Source organism: Camelus dromedarius, chromosome 14 (genome assembly GCF_036321535.1).
Source record: "Camelus dromedarius isolate mCamDro1 chromosome 14, mCamDro1.pat, whole genome shotgun sequence".
NCBI classification, from domain to species: Eukaryota; Metazoa; Chordata; class Mammalia; order Artiodactyla; family Camelidae; genus Camelus; species Camelus dromedarius.
In genome coordinates, this window is record NC_087449.1 from 52,262,264 (window position 1) to 52,279,618 (window position 17,355).

The following is a 17,355-nucleotide window of genomic DNA, read 5'->3' on the forward strand; positions in this document are numbered from 1 at the left end:
GCTGGACAGGACAGCTAAAAGTTGGATTCATAACATGATCATGAGAAAGGAAAGGGATGGAATTAACATTATGGAGTGTCTCTGTGTCAGACACAATGAAAAAGCTGAATTTCTGGACTGAAGGCCTGGCTTTCCATGGACCAAGGTGTTTGGTTTTTCTAAACCTTTCTTTAAAAAATACCTATTCCCTATCTACCTCCACACAGTATTTCTTCGAAGCTAAAATGAGAAAGCGTGTGTGTTTGTGTTTGTGTATGTGTGTATGAAAACACTTTGTAAACTCTAAATTCCTGTACAAAGGTAAGAATCACTATTGTCCAAGCCAACAGTAAAAACAGCGGGTATGCAATTCAAGTCTTTTTCCAAGCACAAAGGAAGCAATATGACTAAAAAATAATTTCTGCGTGACCATGTCGATCACTAACCTTGATTCAGATTTGTCTGCCTAATGAAACTGCTGTAAAGGAGAGGTAACCTTCAGGTACAGCCTACAGAGAAAAACTGTTTATGCCTTGAATAGTACCAAGAGGATTCTCTGCAGGCAGAGAATAGAGAGCCAGCCATCTGCATCTAGGGTACAAATTGGATCTCTTACCTGCAGCTCTGCTTCCAGGCCCAGCCGTCTGATAAAGGGGTCAGTGACATGGTAGCGCCGCTCAAAGCTCAGGGCACCCCGCTCCTGGGGGGCAGAAATAAACTCATAGATTCACTGGTTCAATTCAACGTGGTTTACTATGTGCCTGTTACACATACAGCATACTGTGCTGGGCACCATAGGAGCTAGAAAGGAGAACAAGGAATTGGCCTATAGAAGTTTGTACTCTACTTGGGCAGGGATTAGAAAATAATAGAAGAGAGTATATAATTAAGCACTAAGTTGTGCTTGTTGGGTTACAAAAAAAAAAAGGAAAAATATGAAACAACAAATAGGGAATGCTTCCAATGTTTAGGTCAGAGAGGGTGGGCATCATCATTGGCACACAGTTGTGGGGTATATACAAAGAAAAAAAATAACTCGCTTGGTCCTTCCAACTCTATGATTCTGGGCCTCTAGCAACTGGTCCTTGCTCTGGGGGGCCATCTAGTCTAATGAAATCACAAAAAAAAAAAAAAAACCCACAAATGGACAAAACTCCAAAAGGATTCAGGGATGCAGGGGAAAATGTACAAACACAGACTAACGTGCCTCACATAGAGGCATACACTCAATCCTGCTGGATGGTGACCACAGCTTACGCTGCATGTCACTTAATTTTCAAAGATTTTTGGCACTTAACCTTTACAAAGAACTTACTCATGTTCTTTTGGACTTCATTCTCAAGATCAGCCTGCAGGCAGGTAGACATTATTACTATTTAACAACAGAAAACTGAGGCACCAGGGAAGTAAAATGACTAGTCTTATAGGTAGTTAATTAGGGCAGTGGTGAGATTTTAAGCTCCTGACCCCAGCTTGGGGTTCTTAGTATAGAAGCATATCTTGTCTTGGTGGAATCTCTTCCATTAAACCCCTATGCTCCTTTAACCGAGGGTTTCCCTGACAGAGTCTGGGCTACCTCGCTAAATGAACTTGGCTGCCCAGGCATCCATTCACCTTATGGTATTGGAGTATCTCCTATGTACAAAGTGCAAAGGAGAGGTGCAGGCTTTGGTATAGGAGACCCTCAAAGGAGAGAAGAAAGAACTGAAGCTAAACTGGGAATAAGACTCTCCCAGGTTGTGGTTTATGTACAACTGAGCAGCTGGAACAACATGAAGAAGCTCTATTTACTCCTGCTTCACCCCACCTCCACCACACATGTATGCCTACACACACACACACACACACACATACACACACAGATGTGCATGCACATGCTCCCCTCCCTCACCAGACTCCATCAGTCTCAGCAGCCTAGATATAAGCACTTGTACAGTGGAGTCTCCATGAATTCCATGTTCTTGGGTAAAAGAAGATGGGAGTCAAGAGGCTCCGATTCTAGTCCTGGGTCTGCCACTAATTACTTCTGTGACTTCAGGCAAGTCACCAACTCTAGTCCTCAGTTTCTTTGGCCATAAAATGAATTTGTCGGGAAGAAAGGACCTCATGCTTTGGTTCAGACGTCTGGGCTGCTTACCTTGATCTGCCTACGGATGAGGTCTCTAGTTATGTTGACTTTTGCCATCTTCTCTTAATAGATTCAACAGAAGGAAGCTATAGAAGGATCTTCAGGACACTTGAGCATTCCAACCAAGCCCAGGTCCACAAGACACACATTTAATTACCTGGGGAAAAAAGACCATCAAACCTTGGGAGATGGAATAAGGTAGCTCTGGAGTCCTGATTTCACCCCTAAAACAGCCCACCACCCCAGCCAGTAAACTGGCAATTGCCTGTGATTTATGACATGGTGGGCTGGCCCTGCTCCATAGTGTTGAAGAACCTCTGTAGGGAGTAGGGGGTGAGGAGAAGGGTGGAGAAACAATGACTCACAGCCACAGGAAGTACTGGAACAAACACTGAAGTAGTCATGTGTGCTTCTCCAGAAAATGGGGATGGGGGGGTGGAAATGAGTATGAAGGAAGACGGAAGCATATTCTGAAAGTAAGAAAAACGCATACAGCAAGAAAGATGTCAAGTTTCACTTGCTCAGTAGGCATCTGTGGCAACCAGTCTGAAACTTTTATTATGCTTCAAAAATCCTTGACTCTCAGCTTGGCTCTCCCCAAAACCAAATCAGTATCACAGACAGAACACTCAACCCACTAACAGATTCACAGGATCAAAATGCGTGCAGGAAATGTAATGGTGACCATGTTCAACATAAAGAAATCCCTCTGCAACATCCTGATAGGTAGGCTTTCAGTCTCAGAACCTCTTGAAGCAAACTTTTCCTTTGTTATCAACTCTGACAGCTAGAAAGACCTAGTAATCTCATTTCTGGTAATTTACCATAAGAAAGCACAAAATATGAGAAATAAAAAAGCTCCATACTCAAGCATATTCATCACAGATTTTTATAAGAGCAAAAACATTAAAACCAGCCAAGTTTCCAATGATAGAGAAAAGGCTAAATAATGTACAGCCATATGATATTATGCAGCATTAGAAATGCTACTTATGAAGGAAAAAATGTTTATATCACACCAAATATTTATATAATAACATGATGCTTTTGCAATAAATACTATTATCATAGCTATGTTTAAAAAAGGAAATATAAAAATAATAATTGCTATCTTTGGATAATAGTATGACTGATTTTTTTCTTCCTACTTTTGATGTTTTCACTTTTTTTTCTATAAACACACATTAATTTCACAATCAGAAAAAAAAAAAAACAAACCTAGAGCAAAAAACCCCACCAGGTTTTAAAAGAAAGTTCTGCCTCCTGTTATTTCCACTTTTTGGTCCTGGTTCCACCTCTGAAGCTACACAGGAGGTCTAGTCTTTCTTCTCCATGACGGTCCTTTGTGCTGTGATGATGGCTCTTAGGGCCCACCAGGCCTCTCTGCCAACCCTCTAAAGCCAGCAGGACCTCCTGAGACCACTTCTAGATCTCCTGGTTCTCACTTTAAACCAGTTGGCCTCCTGCAGATTCCGAGCTCATCCTCCTGAAATCAAATCTTCTCCACCTGATCTGTGAACAGACTCCTTCCTTTCCTTTGACATTTAACTACAAAAGAAGGCTTACTCTTATGGTATCCATATTCAATCAGGAGGGGATAGATAATAAATATAATACAAATAAAACAAGAATATATCCAGCAGTGAAAAGTGCTATGATGAAAATAAAACAAGTTGATCTGAGAGTGGTTGATGGGCTACCTTTAGATGTGAGGTCAAAGAAGATACAGAGCATTGTGGAGTTTTTGGCTGCTCCGCATTTGAACTCCTTCCTATATTTTGGCAATTCACCATCTAAGAAGCCTGGTGGGAGGCAGAGCACCCTCTCATTATGAAGTGAGAATGGTGGAGACTAAGATTCTCTTTCTGATGCTCCCCTCCACCTAGAGTGTGTACAAATAGCTCAAGTTATGCCAACGAACACATGAGCCCCAGATATTAATTGGGATCCATTGTCAAAGAATCAAAGGGCCATGGAGAGCTCATGCTGACAAAGGGGTGCTGTAGTTGCCATTAAGGTCCAGTCAGCTGGTGATGGTGGTGTAAGCTGTAAAAGCAGCAGCAGTGACCTCATGGACTGGTTCTGTGAATAATTTTAGCTGTGGGTCCTTGCTGCTATCCAGTTTCCCTTCTTTCAGTCCATTCTTCAAGCCTAGCCTTAAGACTTTCCCTAATATTTTCTGAGATTCCTAATATCCTTTTAAGAATGAGCCAGAGTTGGTTTCTGTTGCTTACAGCTACAAACCCTGCCTGATACAGAGCGGCTCTCTGAGAATTTGACATTTTATCTGAAATGTGAATGACAAGTCACAAAAAACTAGGGGAGATCTTTCTGGAGAGAGAGAACAACCAGTGCTAAAGCTGGTTCAAAAAGCTTTTATTGTAGATGCTATTCGTACCATCATTTTATAGAGTCATAGATAGGAAACAATTTTCACAGTGTCATACAGCTAATAAATGATCTGGAGCATGGACTCAAACCCAGAGTTGTATGTATTTTCTTAACCACTATGTACATATGAATTAATTACTATGGTACGTAATTTCCTAGAGAAATGATAACTATGAGAATCTCCAAAAGAGCCAACTAAATTCTTACTACTCACTCATCAATTTTCTTAAAACACTAACTGGGTTTTTACCAAGCACCATGCACTGTGCTAGACAGGGGGGAATACTGAGATGAAGGACATAGTACTTATACTAAGAAAGCAAAGAATCAAAGGCAAGGGGCTTTAGCTAAGATTGGTGTGTGGCTTGGAAATACTAAAAGGAACAAGAGGGGATAAAAGCAGAGAAACAAGACAAGCAAAAAACCACTACAATTCAGGTAAATGGTAAATGGAAGCTGGCATTTAAAACAGTATCAGACTGGCAGGCAGAGGTTTAAAACCCCAAATGTCAAATTTAATATACCTACTATCTAGTTAGTATTTTGGTGAACATTTCTGTTCCCATCCTGAGAAGAAATGATAACACACTGGCAGATAACTCATTCTGGAGCACAGTCCACCTTCTCCTCTCTTAAGGAAATAGGGATTCAGTGCCTTTCCAAAAACTTTTAGAGGCAGATAATCTCTAAGTAGAGATTGTTTAAAAGGCTCATATCAGGAGAGAAAATATCCTCAAGTATACAAGGGGCATAACTAGTTTCATATTTCAGCCAAAGTCTCTCAAATACAAATAATCAGATCAATAAGTGAAAGTTACTTGAATATGAGATTTAATCTTGGTCAAATTTTAAAAGCATTATTTTAAGGAAGGTTCTGAAATAGTCAATTCTACAGAGTAAAGAACTCATAGATATTAAATGATATGAATGAAAGATTTGGAATTGATGAAAGGAAGTTATATATATATATTAATATATATGATTAAACCCTATAAAAGTCTACATCAAAGGATTTCTATCTCTGGTGCACTATGCAAATTACATAATGTTCAGTTCTGCTAAGAGGCAAAAAGACTGAAATAAGTGACTTCAAGAATCCTTAAGAAAAAATTGTCAATGTCTATTATGCCAGGCACTGTGCTAGACTTTGAAAATACAGCAAAGAATAAGCCAAATAAAGACACTTCTCTTCAAGAGCACACAATATAGTTGCCATTAACTGAATTTCAATGGCACCAAGGCTATTGTAATCAGAGCTCCATAGAGGGACTGAAAAAGGCTAATTTAACCAAATGACCAAAACGAATAACTAGGACAGTAAATTCAGAAGGAACAACATGGAATAATAAATTAAATCTTATTTATACTAATTTATTCATATATCTTAGAAGAAAGCACAAAAATGACAATGGGGGAAACAAAACTAAATATATGACAGTAGAGCCAGAGAGACAACTGGGAACTCACTAATGAAGAATGAGGACTTTAATAGACCGCAAGCAACCTTTAATGTGTCTTCTTCATTCTAAGGATAGTACAGTTAACTGAATAAACCCTCACTTTCACACTTAAAGCTCTAATAACTTTGAGGGCTAATTTGTTTACAGAACACAAAAGCTCAATAAAAACTTTCTCTAGCTAGAATGCAAAGGTTTAAGAATGGTATCTTCTTGTAATTTAGGATATTGCAGGCCAACTCTACTTGATACTCAATGAAAAGCCAGAAGAAGGAAGCCAGTTTCTGGGAGTCAGGAATACAAAAAATATAAAAATACCTAAGGCACAGGGGAAAACATATGACTTAAAGTTACAAAGAAAATATGAGCTGCTCTGCAGATGTTACACCTCCCAAAAGGTATTCTACTCCTGGAGCTCTAAAATGCCGAACACTTAAAACCATCTCTTCCACAAACTTTTAATTTAGGCTTCTGGGAAACTTTCTTCCATGGACATATCTCTGCTATTATAAAGGAAGCTAATAAGAAAATAAAATTCAATTAACAACTCAATTTAGAGGAATTAATCTCACATTTCATAATCCAAAGGGTATCAGTAATATAAAGCCTGAGGTTAACAAGCCCTAGAACAAAGTACACCTGGAGAAGATTACTCATCTGGAACCAAGGATGGAATGGTAATATACAAACAAACATGAGGAACCACCCATTTCAGGTGTGCATAGTCCTTGTTTGGGCTCTGGTTAATGTAGCAGAAAGAGAAGCAGACTTAAAATACTTAGGCACTTGGGCCTGAATTCCTAGTTGTGCAAGTTAACTTATCTTTCTGAATTTCAGTTTCCTCATTTGTAAAATAAGGATGCTAACCTATTTCAATGTGAGGAATAAATGATGAAATATATATGAAAGTATAATATAGTACCTGGATCGCAGTAGGTGCTTAAGAGACATCAGCCAAATGTGAATTCTACTGAGACCTGATAACTCTTGTTTTCTCTATGCTCAGTGGCATGGTGGCAATATTCCTCCCATACTTCCTTCCCTACCAGAGAGACAAAGCTGGCATTGGGGCTTCTAGTGTAGGATGGTGGGGCACAGAAAGCAGGATGTCTTCCTGGCCAAAGGAATATCAGGCGGACAGAGAAAAAAAAAAGAAAGAAAAAGAAAGTAGGATATCTTTATCACCTCTGCTAGCTTTGAAATGTAAGATCAGGAGGAAAAAAGCAACTTTGTTAAAAACAAAAAAAACTCCATACAAAAATTTTACAAGAATGTTTATAGCAACATTATTCATAACAGCTAAAACGTAGAAACAACCCAAATGTCCCATCAGTTGATGAATGTATAAATAAAATGTGGTATATCCATACAATGGAATGTTGTTTGGCCATAAAAAGGGATGAAACGATACACGCTACAACATGGTTGAACCTTGAAGATATTATGCTAAGTGAAAAAAGCCCACATACTGCATAATTCTATCTAAATGAAATGTACAGAACAGGCAAATCTTTAAAAATATAAAGTAGATTTGTGATTTCTTCAGGCTGGAGGGGATGGGAGATAAAAGAGTAACAGTTAAGGATACCTGTTTCTTTTTTTTTTTTTTTTAATTGAAGTGAAACTCACATAACATACAATTAACATATAACTTTAAAGTGTACAATTCAGTGGTATTTAGTACATTCACAATGTTGTGTGGCCACCCCCTCTAGCTAATTTCAAAATATTTCCATCATCCCAGAAGAAAACATCATACCCATTAAGTAGTTAGTCTCTAGTTCCTCTTCTCCCAAATTGGCTATTACCAATTTACTTTATCTATCTATGGATCTACTTATTCTAGATTTTTCATATGCAGTCATCCTACAATATGTGGCTTTTTAACATCTGGCCTCTTTCACACAGTATAATGTTTTGAGGTTCAGCCATGTTGCAGCATGTATCAGTACTTGGTTCCTTTTTATGGCTGAGTACCACTCCATTGCACTGCCATGCCACATTGTGTTTATCCATTCATCTGTTGGCTGTTGCAAATAGTGCTGCTATAAACATTTGTGTACAAGTATCTGTCTGAGTACCTGTTTTCAATTCTTTGGGGTATATACCTAGGAGTGGAATTGCTGGGTCATATGGTAATTTACTTTAAACTTTTTTAAGGAATTGCCAAACTGTTTTCCACAGAAGCTGCACCATTTTAAAATCTCACTGCCAATGTAAAGGGTTCCAATTTTCCCATCCTCACCAACACTTGCTTTAGAAAAATATTATAGCCATCCCCGTGGTATTTCATTGTGGTTCAGGGTTTCTTTTTGAGGTGATGCTCTAAAATTGACTGTGATAATTGCTGCACATATCTGTGAATACACTAAAAACCACTGAATTGTATACTTTAAATAGATGAATTATATGGTATGTGGACTATTTATACAATAAAGTTATATTAAAAAAAAAAACCACACACACACAAAGGAGCTACTGATACAGGCAACATGGATGAAATCTCACGGATTCTGAGCAACAGAACCCAGACATGTAATTGACTGTACTTCAATTAAAAAATTTTAATTTAAAAAAATCAAAAAATAAATTTAAAAAGTACACACTACATGATTCCATTTATATGAAGTTTTAGAGCAGGCAGAACTAGTTTTAAAAAATCAGATGTTTTGCCTGGGGCTGTGGAAACTGACAAGAAAGGACATTTGAGAACTCGACAGAAAAGTTCTATATATCGCAGGGAGTATGATTTCATGGATATTGGGGGTATGGGTTACATGGATATATCCATTTGTTAAAACTGTATAATCAAAATTAGTGCATTTTAATGTATGTAAATTTTACCTAAGAAGTAGAATGGAGGGTGGAATGCAGGGGAGATTCAAATGAAACAAGAATGGTAGAATGTTGGCAGTTACTGAAATAGGATGATGGACACACAGCAATTTATTATACCATTCTATTCTGTTTACTTTCTATATATTTTGAATTCCCTCTAATAAAGTCTAAAAATCCTTCCTGTTATAGAATCATTCAAAACATGGAAGGCTGATTAATGAAATGGAAAACTATTAGTCATATTAGTTTAAAAAAATCAGGTTCAAGACATATATATGGCCATTCCAAGCTTAGGGAAAAAAAGACAAACCAAAAAATGTACATATCTATGATGCTATAACAAGAAGAATACGCACCAAAAATGTTAGCCAGTGGTCATTTCTCTAGTAGGACAAAAGCAATTTTTTTCTTTCTATTCCTGTGTATTTTCCAAGTATTCTACTGAAAACTTATTATTTTGTTATTATTTATAATAATTTAGAAATTGCCATCAGGAACTAGCTTTGGATGGAAAGAAACGTGAGTTTGAATCTGGCTTTTCCACACACAAGTTTGTGTTCTTGCACAAAATTATTTACTTTTAAGCTCCTGGGTTTGTTTTTTCTTTTTACCTGCCATGTTGGTATATGTAATAATATCTATCTCATATGGTTATTGGAAAAAGTGATGAAATAATGCATTGTAAAACACTCAGCACAATATCTGGCATGTGGTAGGCGCTCAAGAAACACTGGCTATTTTTTCTCATCTGTTAAGGGGAGATAATGATAGTACTTACTCAGTGCTGTTGTGAGGATTACATGGGATAACTGGCACACTGTAAATACTTGCTAAGTATGAGTGCCAGTATCGTTTTCAATATGAAAAAAATTGTTTAAGAAAAGCCTCCTCTCAAAAAATTAAACATAGAGTTATCATGTGATCCAGAATTCCACTCTTAGGTATATATCCAGGAGAAAACTTATGTCCACGTGAAAACTTGTACATGAATGCTCACAGCAGCATTGTTTATAATATCCCCAAAGTAGGAACAACCCAAATGTCCATTAATGGATAAATAAAATGTGGTATATTCATATAATAAAATATTATTCAGCCATAAAAAGGAATGAGGTATTGATTCACATTATAACAAGGTTGAAACTTGAAAATATTATGTTAAGTGCAAGAAGCTAGTCACAAAGGGCCACATATTTTATGAATCCATTTATATGAAATGTCAAGAATGGAAAAAGCTATAGAACAGAAAATAGATCAGTAATTGCTGAGGACTGAAGGAGAAGATGGGGTGACTGGTGGTGAGCAGTGATAGCTAAGGGGTATGGGTTTCTTTTGGGGGGAGTGACTAAAATGCTCTGGAATTAGATATTGGTGATGGTTGCACAACTTTATGAATATATCAAAAAGTGCAGAATTGCACACATTAAAAGGGTAGATTTTAGGGTAAGTGAATTATATCTCAATTACAAAGAAGGAAAAACCTCAAAACTCTCCTTTTCTCTACCTTAAAATCACAACTTATGAACAGAGAATTTAGTTCTTACCCTTTCCTTCATCTGTCTCCTACCTTGAACAGAAGTTATTATGTGGCTTCTCTTCCCCAAAAGACCAAAAGCATCCTGAGGGCCAGCTCTTTATCTGATTCATCTATTAATCCTCTTGGATCTTCAAGAAGTGATGTGGACTTAGCAGGTGCCAATAAATACTTGCTGAATGAACAACAGCATGACTACCTTGCATGCATTCAGTGTTTTATACCCATCACAACACTTTTGTTCATGTTTTTCATTTGAACTTTCACAACAACCTTGCGAGGAAGCTAAAAAGTTATTATCATCCCCATTTAACAAGGTAGAACTGCAGCACAGTGCTATGTGGTACTAAGGAACAAGCACTGAACTGGGGTCTAGGGTCCTGTGGTCCTGGCCAAGATCTGCCTCTAATCGGCTGTGTGACTTTGAGTAAGGCATTTCATTCCCTCAGCCTATTTCTCCATCTGTAAAATGAGAGGTAGACTCCGAGAAGAGCTACAAAACCTGTTCCAATGCCACTATCCCACGATTCTAAGGACACACTGCTAGGTAGCAGTAAAGTGGAAATGGAACCCAAGTCATCTGTATTCTCTTTCCCCTGGCCTTGCTGTTGCCCACTGCAGCAAGGTGCCCCCAGCTGAGTGACAACTGACCCCCTTTCAACGTTTTGAATTATGCAAAAGAAGTTTCCTTTCACTCTGTTTGGCGTGGTTTTCCTACTGAAGCAATTCTACAGAAGAGGGAAAAAAATGTACTTCCAATGCATAAAGGTAACTGGAACTAGTATAAAAAAATAAAAACAGTTGGGCTGTGGAGTCAGACAGACCTAAGGTTCAAATCCCAGTTTTGCCACCTACTTTCTTTGTGACAGCATTTCTAAACCTCAGTTTCCTAATCCATAAAACAGGGATGATAAAGCCTACCTTCCCATAGTGATAAAGAATAGAAGGGCCTGACAGTGAGCCTGGTAAATAATATTTATTGCAAATTCTATGTATTTCACAAGTGTTATCTGACAGACTCCTCACAACAGCCCTATGAAAGAGGTACTATTATCATCCTCATTTTACCAACAAAGGATGTGAGGCACAGGGAAGTTAACTTGCCCAAAGTTACAGTTATCAAATGAAGAGTCAAACTAGATAGTTTAACTCCAGGACCCAGGCTGTTGGCCACTAGTCACTATAACTATCTTTAATCAGACCATGTCCATGCAGTCTTGCCCCAAAGAAACTTTGTCCCTTACCACTTCTTAGGGTTAGGCAAAGGAATCAAAATCACTGGGACTCTGCTGGTCTCAAACACAAACTTAAAGAGTGCATTTCAGAGTCATGAACTAAATTGGCACAAGGACAACATCTGGGAGAGGCTGGTAGGACAGGCCCACTAGCAAAGCATGTTTGGAATAGTTCTTTGCTGTCTTTGAGTCTCCTGGCTAAAATGATTCTATATGGGGCTGACTGAAGCTTTCTCTGTGGAAGGCCATCTTAAGAAATGCTTCACTTTGTGGGAGGCCCTGGATTAAAACTCACCTTGATGTCTTCCCTCCCTGTATGAGTTCTGTATTGCCATTTGACCTTTGTGAAAAAAATTTCCCTGATGTTTTCAGAGCTTTGCTTTTCAGTGATCATAGCTAATTTATCTGCCTTCTCCTAAGGCCACAATTAAGATAGTGGAAGGGAACAGAAAGAGAAATGGAAGCGTATTTTGATAATGCCGTTTTTTCTCACTGTATTTAAGAGCATCCACAGTCTTCAATTTTTGCCTTTAACTTGCATCTTTCTGAATCCTGCCATGAGTAAAAGTAACTCTCATAGAGAAGCCTTTTTAAGTTTCACCTCCAACTTTACTCCTTAGCAGAAAGGTCAAAGAAAACTAAGCCAATCAATTTGGAAATGCTTCCTTTCTAATTCAACTGCAGATATGTTACATCCAGATGTCCAACTTGAGGGAACCAGGTAAGCACCCAAACACTCAGGCCCCAACTGACAAAGCTCCCTGACCAGAAATGCCTGACTCCCATTTTGAGAAAGGCTCTCTAAAAGTTCAGGAATAAGCACAATTTTATGCTTTCTGAAAACAGAATCTGGGGGTTATGAAAAAGGACAAAACTTTACCAACATCCTGATCCTAACACTGCCTCCAGAGAGCTTCTGGAGAGCTACCTGGGCAAGGACTGATTCTGCTCTGCCCTCTTCCCCAAGAAAATGGGGTTAATGCCTCCCCAGATGGCTGCAGGAGGATTAAGGGTTATAATTCTTGGCATCCAGCTCTGTCATAGCTCTAGAGTTGTGACCTTGTTCATCCTAAAATAAGACATTAAATATAAAAATGAAAACAGTGATCCCTGAATCTGACTCTATAACAGGGTGAGACTTTTCTTTCTGCAAGGCTTCTGGTATTGTCTCCAATGCTCCAACCTGTTGGCTGAATCCGCCTCTTTATTCAGGCCTCAAGTTTTTAAGGTATTAGTCACTAATGCCACAAAGCCCTTTTAGGAGTCAGCAGCTATTACTAATAGCACAAGGAATGAACCCCAGAACTCCCAGGGTTCCAGTCAGGCTGAATTCACCCTGAAGAAACCAAAGTGGTAGCCCTTTACCTCCAAACCCCGGGCTCCTGAGGGCAATCAAGGAGGTCTAGTGAAAATTGTCTATTACATCATTTAGTCCTCATAAACCCATTGTAAGGTAGTAAGGTAGTAAGTAAGGTAAGCTGTCTTAAGTCTCATTTCACAGATGAGGGAACTACAGCTCAGAGAGGACACGTGATTTACCCTAGGCCACACAGCTAAGATGGTGCAGACATAGGTTCAGCTATCAGCCATACTACTGCTAGCTATGCAACCTCCAGCATATTTTTTGCAACTTTCTGGACCCTCGGTTTCCTCATTTGTAAAGTGGGAAAAATAATACCTACCTCATGGAGGATTTCTGAGGATTAAATGAGATATTTTAGGAAAAGTGTCTAGCAAATGGCAGGCACAAACTAAGTATTCAACAGATATTAGTTTTTTTTACAGATCAAAGTGACAAGAATTTGATATCATTTTCACATAATAACAGAGTTAAAAATACTAAAAAAAAAAAACAAAAAAACAAAACCCACTTAGTCCAATTACCCACATAAGTACAAACTCCTCTACCATATCCTTAAGAAGTGCCAAAGCCTCTGCTTGAATACCTTCCATGATGGGTAACTCACTCCCTCACAAGGCAGCCCATTTTGTTTTCAGAAAGCCCAATTCTCTCCCTTATCAAACCAATGCCTACCCTCTTGGAATTTCCATCCTTTGATCCTAGTGCTGCCTTCCAGAATCACATGGAGAAGTCCAGTTCCCTTTCCAAAGACAGCTCTTCAAATATATGTTCCCCCAGGTCTTAGCGTTGGTCCTTTCAGCTCTTTCTCATGTGTCACAACCCCTGAGGAGACAGACCTGGTTCTGAATTCTGATCCTTTCCCTTACTAGCTGTGTGACCTTAACAAAGTCATTTTACCTCTCTGAACCTGTATCTTCATATATATAATAGGAAAAATGATTTTCATCTTCCAGAGCAGTCATAAGTGTTAAATTAGATAAAGTAAGAACATTACCTACCACAGAGCCTGACATATACCAGGCCTTCAATAAATGTCAGTCACCTTTTAGGATGTATTCCAATTGGTAAATATCCTTCAAAGTAAATTAGCCAGAATTAAATGTAACACCAAGGGATTCGTTTCTGATGGCAACTGTCAGGGCTTGGATTTTTGAAGAGCTTTCTTTTTAGGTAGCTGAGAAGAAAGCACAGCCTACGAGTTATATGGGTTTGGCAGCCCAAACATGTAGTGGAGAATCTGGAAAGGTGAGGACGAAAGAAGAAAGGAAATAGGATGGATCATTAAACCAGTGACCCAAAAGAAAAGGTAAATATCACCACATTACATGTCTATGACTCCCTCTCTGACACCCAGGACTGCACATGTGGGCTACATTCCTTAATTCAGAAAGGAGAGAAGAAAAATAAAAATAATTAAAGAATAATTAAAGTCACAGTTCTGGGTCTTCCCAACAGTTAGCCACTCAAGATCCACAGACATTTAGTAGGGGGCTTCTTCAGTTGAATCCTTCCAGATTCTGAAGTCCAGGTGTGTAGAAATATCCTGAATAGGATGTCCCACGAGTCATGGATACTCTGAGCTCTTTCCAGGTAGAAAACTGCCAGCTGTTTGACAACTCTAAAACTCACCACTGGCAAATCGTCAATGTTAACTCTGTCACCACAATCATTACACATGCTCCCTTTCCTTCAGCAACCTCCAAGGGAAGGAGTCCCAGGTGAAAATATGGATTGTTGTTCAATTATTCTTTAGAGTTGACCCAAAGCACTACTTCTACAAACTGGGATGTGACTTGAACATAAGTGCTCCCAAATAGGTCAAAACAGGTAAGGATAGTAGGACTCCAGAATTAAAGTAGCATGATCACAAACTATAGGAGAAAAAGTTATTTCCCACCTGCCAATGAAATATAACAACCTGTAATGAAGAAATTCATCATTAGTCTCAGACTCGGCCCAAAGGAGCCCTGCTGATTACTCCCTGGTCTGTGATAGAGGAGCTTATCATTACTATACTCAACAACCAAGATTCAATTCAATCCCTTTACAAATACAAGAACTACAAAAAAGAATAAGCCAGACCTCAAACCAGAATTAGCCTTAAGTAGTTCCTTTAACTCAGTGAACAGAGACTGGTCACTCAAGAAGGACTGTAAGGTACAGAAATGCTTAGTGCAGGCCACTGAGCGTACCTGTGCCCTAGGTAGGGGTTTCATAAAGCCTTTGAGTCAAGAGGTGCCCTCACAATAGTCTCCTTCTCAAAACTGTTTCTTTATTAAAAGAGAAACTACACTGCCACTTTACCCTGATCATCTATCCCATCTTTGGGAAGAATGGGGAAGCTACAGCCACCCTGCCAGGCTTCTAAACCCACTAACTTGAGAGGAAGACTTTAAAGTTGCTCCATCACTACCTTAGGAAGTTAAAGAAAGTCACAGAAGAAAAGGGTTTTGGGGGAAATAGTCAAATTAGGTTGTTAGAACATTAGTCATAAGTCCCGATACCTCTTTTCTAGAAGCCCCAAAAGTACACCTGCAGATCAATGCCAGAGGGCACTAAGCAAATTCAACCTGGCTGGCAAGGGGGCGTCTCACTGCAGCTTTCAGCAACGAGAACTGGATCCTGCTGGGTCGCAGTCTCTCTCCTACTTCACACTTCCTATTTACCCTTTGAAGTGGGTACTGAATAGCCAGTTCCCAAGTAAAGGGCCTTTGTACGGGCGCTACAGTCGCCTGGTGGAAACACCTTGGCAGAGTTCAGTCTGGTGCCAGGATGGGCCACTGAAGGCATCTGCGGCTGCCAGAAGCCTGGACTGGACACGGGGATACACACACACACAGAGAGAGAGAGAGAGAGAGAGGGAGAGAGGGAGAGAGGGAGAGAGGGAGAGAGAGAGAGAGAGAGGGAGAGAGAGGGAGAGAGAGAGAGAGAGAGAGAGAAAGAAACACTAAGAGAGCAGGTCAGGTCAACGGTGCCCTCCCGGCACTTCCACCTGCCCCTTCTTCCCAAGATCCGCGCCAGATCAGATGTCAAACAAAAACTCCGCAAAAAAGTCCCATGATGGGACGACTTCCACCTCTCCCTCGGCAGAACCTCCCCGGACTCCCAGAGCCTTCCCGCGACGTCCTGGCCAGCCTTCCGTCCCCACCCCACCCCCGGTCCACTCTGCCCTCCGCCCCGGCGAGGCCTGCCCCCTCTCGGGACACCCCGGAGCCCCCAGGCTGGCAGGCTCAGGCCCCCAGGCCAGCAGGTCTGGGGCCGGCCCAGAGCGGGCGGCCCGTGTGCCAGGGCTGCCGGAGCCGGTCCTCGCCTCGGCGCCTGCGGAGAGCAGGGGGCGGGGGCTACCCGTACCTGTCAGGCCTCTTCCCAGGACCGGCGGCGGCGTCGCAACTTCAGGAGCCCATGTCCGTCCGGGGGGCCCGGCCCCTCTCCCCGGAGTGGGGGCGCGGATCCCGGGGAGGGGGCTGGGGGACCCGGGCAGCTCTAGCCCCTTCCCATGCTCCCCGCCCGGCGCCTGGCCGGGGCCGGACAGCGCCTCCGCCCGCCCCTGCGCACCGCCTCACACCCGCGCTCACACACACTCACACTCCCTCGCGCGCTCTCACACACGCACTCCCCTCCCTCCTCCTCCTCTGTTTATCTCCTCCAGCTGTCTGGGGACCCAGGAGAAGCTTAGCACCGCGCCTGCGCCACGCAGTCTCCGCCCCCGCCCCGCGCCTCACAGCCAGCGGCCACGCTACGGAGACAGCGCCTGGCCGTTTCCAGAATGGCGATCAGGCCCCCCCCCCCCCCAACCCCCGCGCCCGGTCAACGTCTGCTGCTGGCGGCGCCTACTAACCTGCTAGTGGGGAAGCCCCGCACCGCCGCGACCAATCCACTTCGCCACTCGCCAGACCGGCAGCCAGTGGGCAGGCGGAAAAGCCGGGCCAAGCCCTGGGCATCCTGGGAGTCGTAGTTTTTCTCCTTCGGAGAGCTCCTGCAGCGCGGGCTCACCCTGCTCAGTTGCCATTAGTTACCCGGACGCACCTCCCACCCTACATCCACGTAAAATGCTCCCTCACATCGTTTCTGGGACACTCCCCTCACCCATTGCCCCCAGATCCCGACATATTCTCCTAAGAGCCTCCTCAAGACTTCTCAGAGTCTCTTAATTGCGGGACCCTTCAAACTGGAGCCCCAGGGCTCCCCAGAGCCAAGCCTCAGCTTACTCCTTCCTGCTCTGGGAAGCTGCTGAAGTGGCACATTCGTCACTCTTGTCTCCCTGGCCTGAAGGAAAAGGATAAAAGGTATCAGTCTACACCGGGTGGCCTGGAGGGGAGCCAGCCGCACACACACTCTGGAAACCCTCAATTTATTGGGAGAGACAAGGTGCATCCAAGATTGGAGGAGGCTGTTCCTACCTCTGAGAAAGAGAGGTAGTTCCAGCCTTG

At 41.5% G+C, this 17,355-nt stretch overlaps 1 protein-coding gene across 2 annotated transcripts in view; it reads right to left on the minus strand.

The window, feature by feature from the left end:
- The window catches only part of WDTC1 (WD and tetratricopeptide repeats 1), a 59,214-nt gene extending 42,572 nt beyond the window's left edge, over positions 1–16,642 (minus strand). Inside the window, exons 1-3 of one of the 2 annotated variants that reach the window (XM_064493887.1) lie at positions 16,277–16,642; positions 2,117–2,264; positions 596–679 (exon numbers count right to left, since the gene is read on the minus strand). In XM_064493887.1, the coding sequence (XP_064349957.1) occupies positions 596–679; positions 2,117–2,164 (132 nt within the window). In that variant the 5' untranslated portion in view covers positions 2,165–2,264; positions 16,277–16,642. The remainder of the gene's footprint in view (positions 1–595; positions 680–2,116; positions 2,265–16,276) is intronic. The other variant, XM_064493886.1, reaches the window with a different exon arrangement.
- Positions 16,643–17,355: the final 713 nt, after the last annotated feature.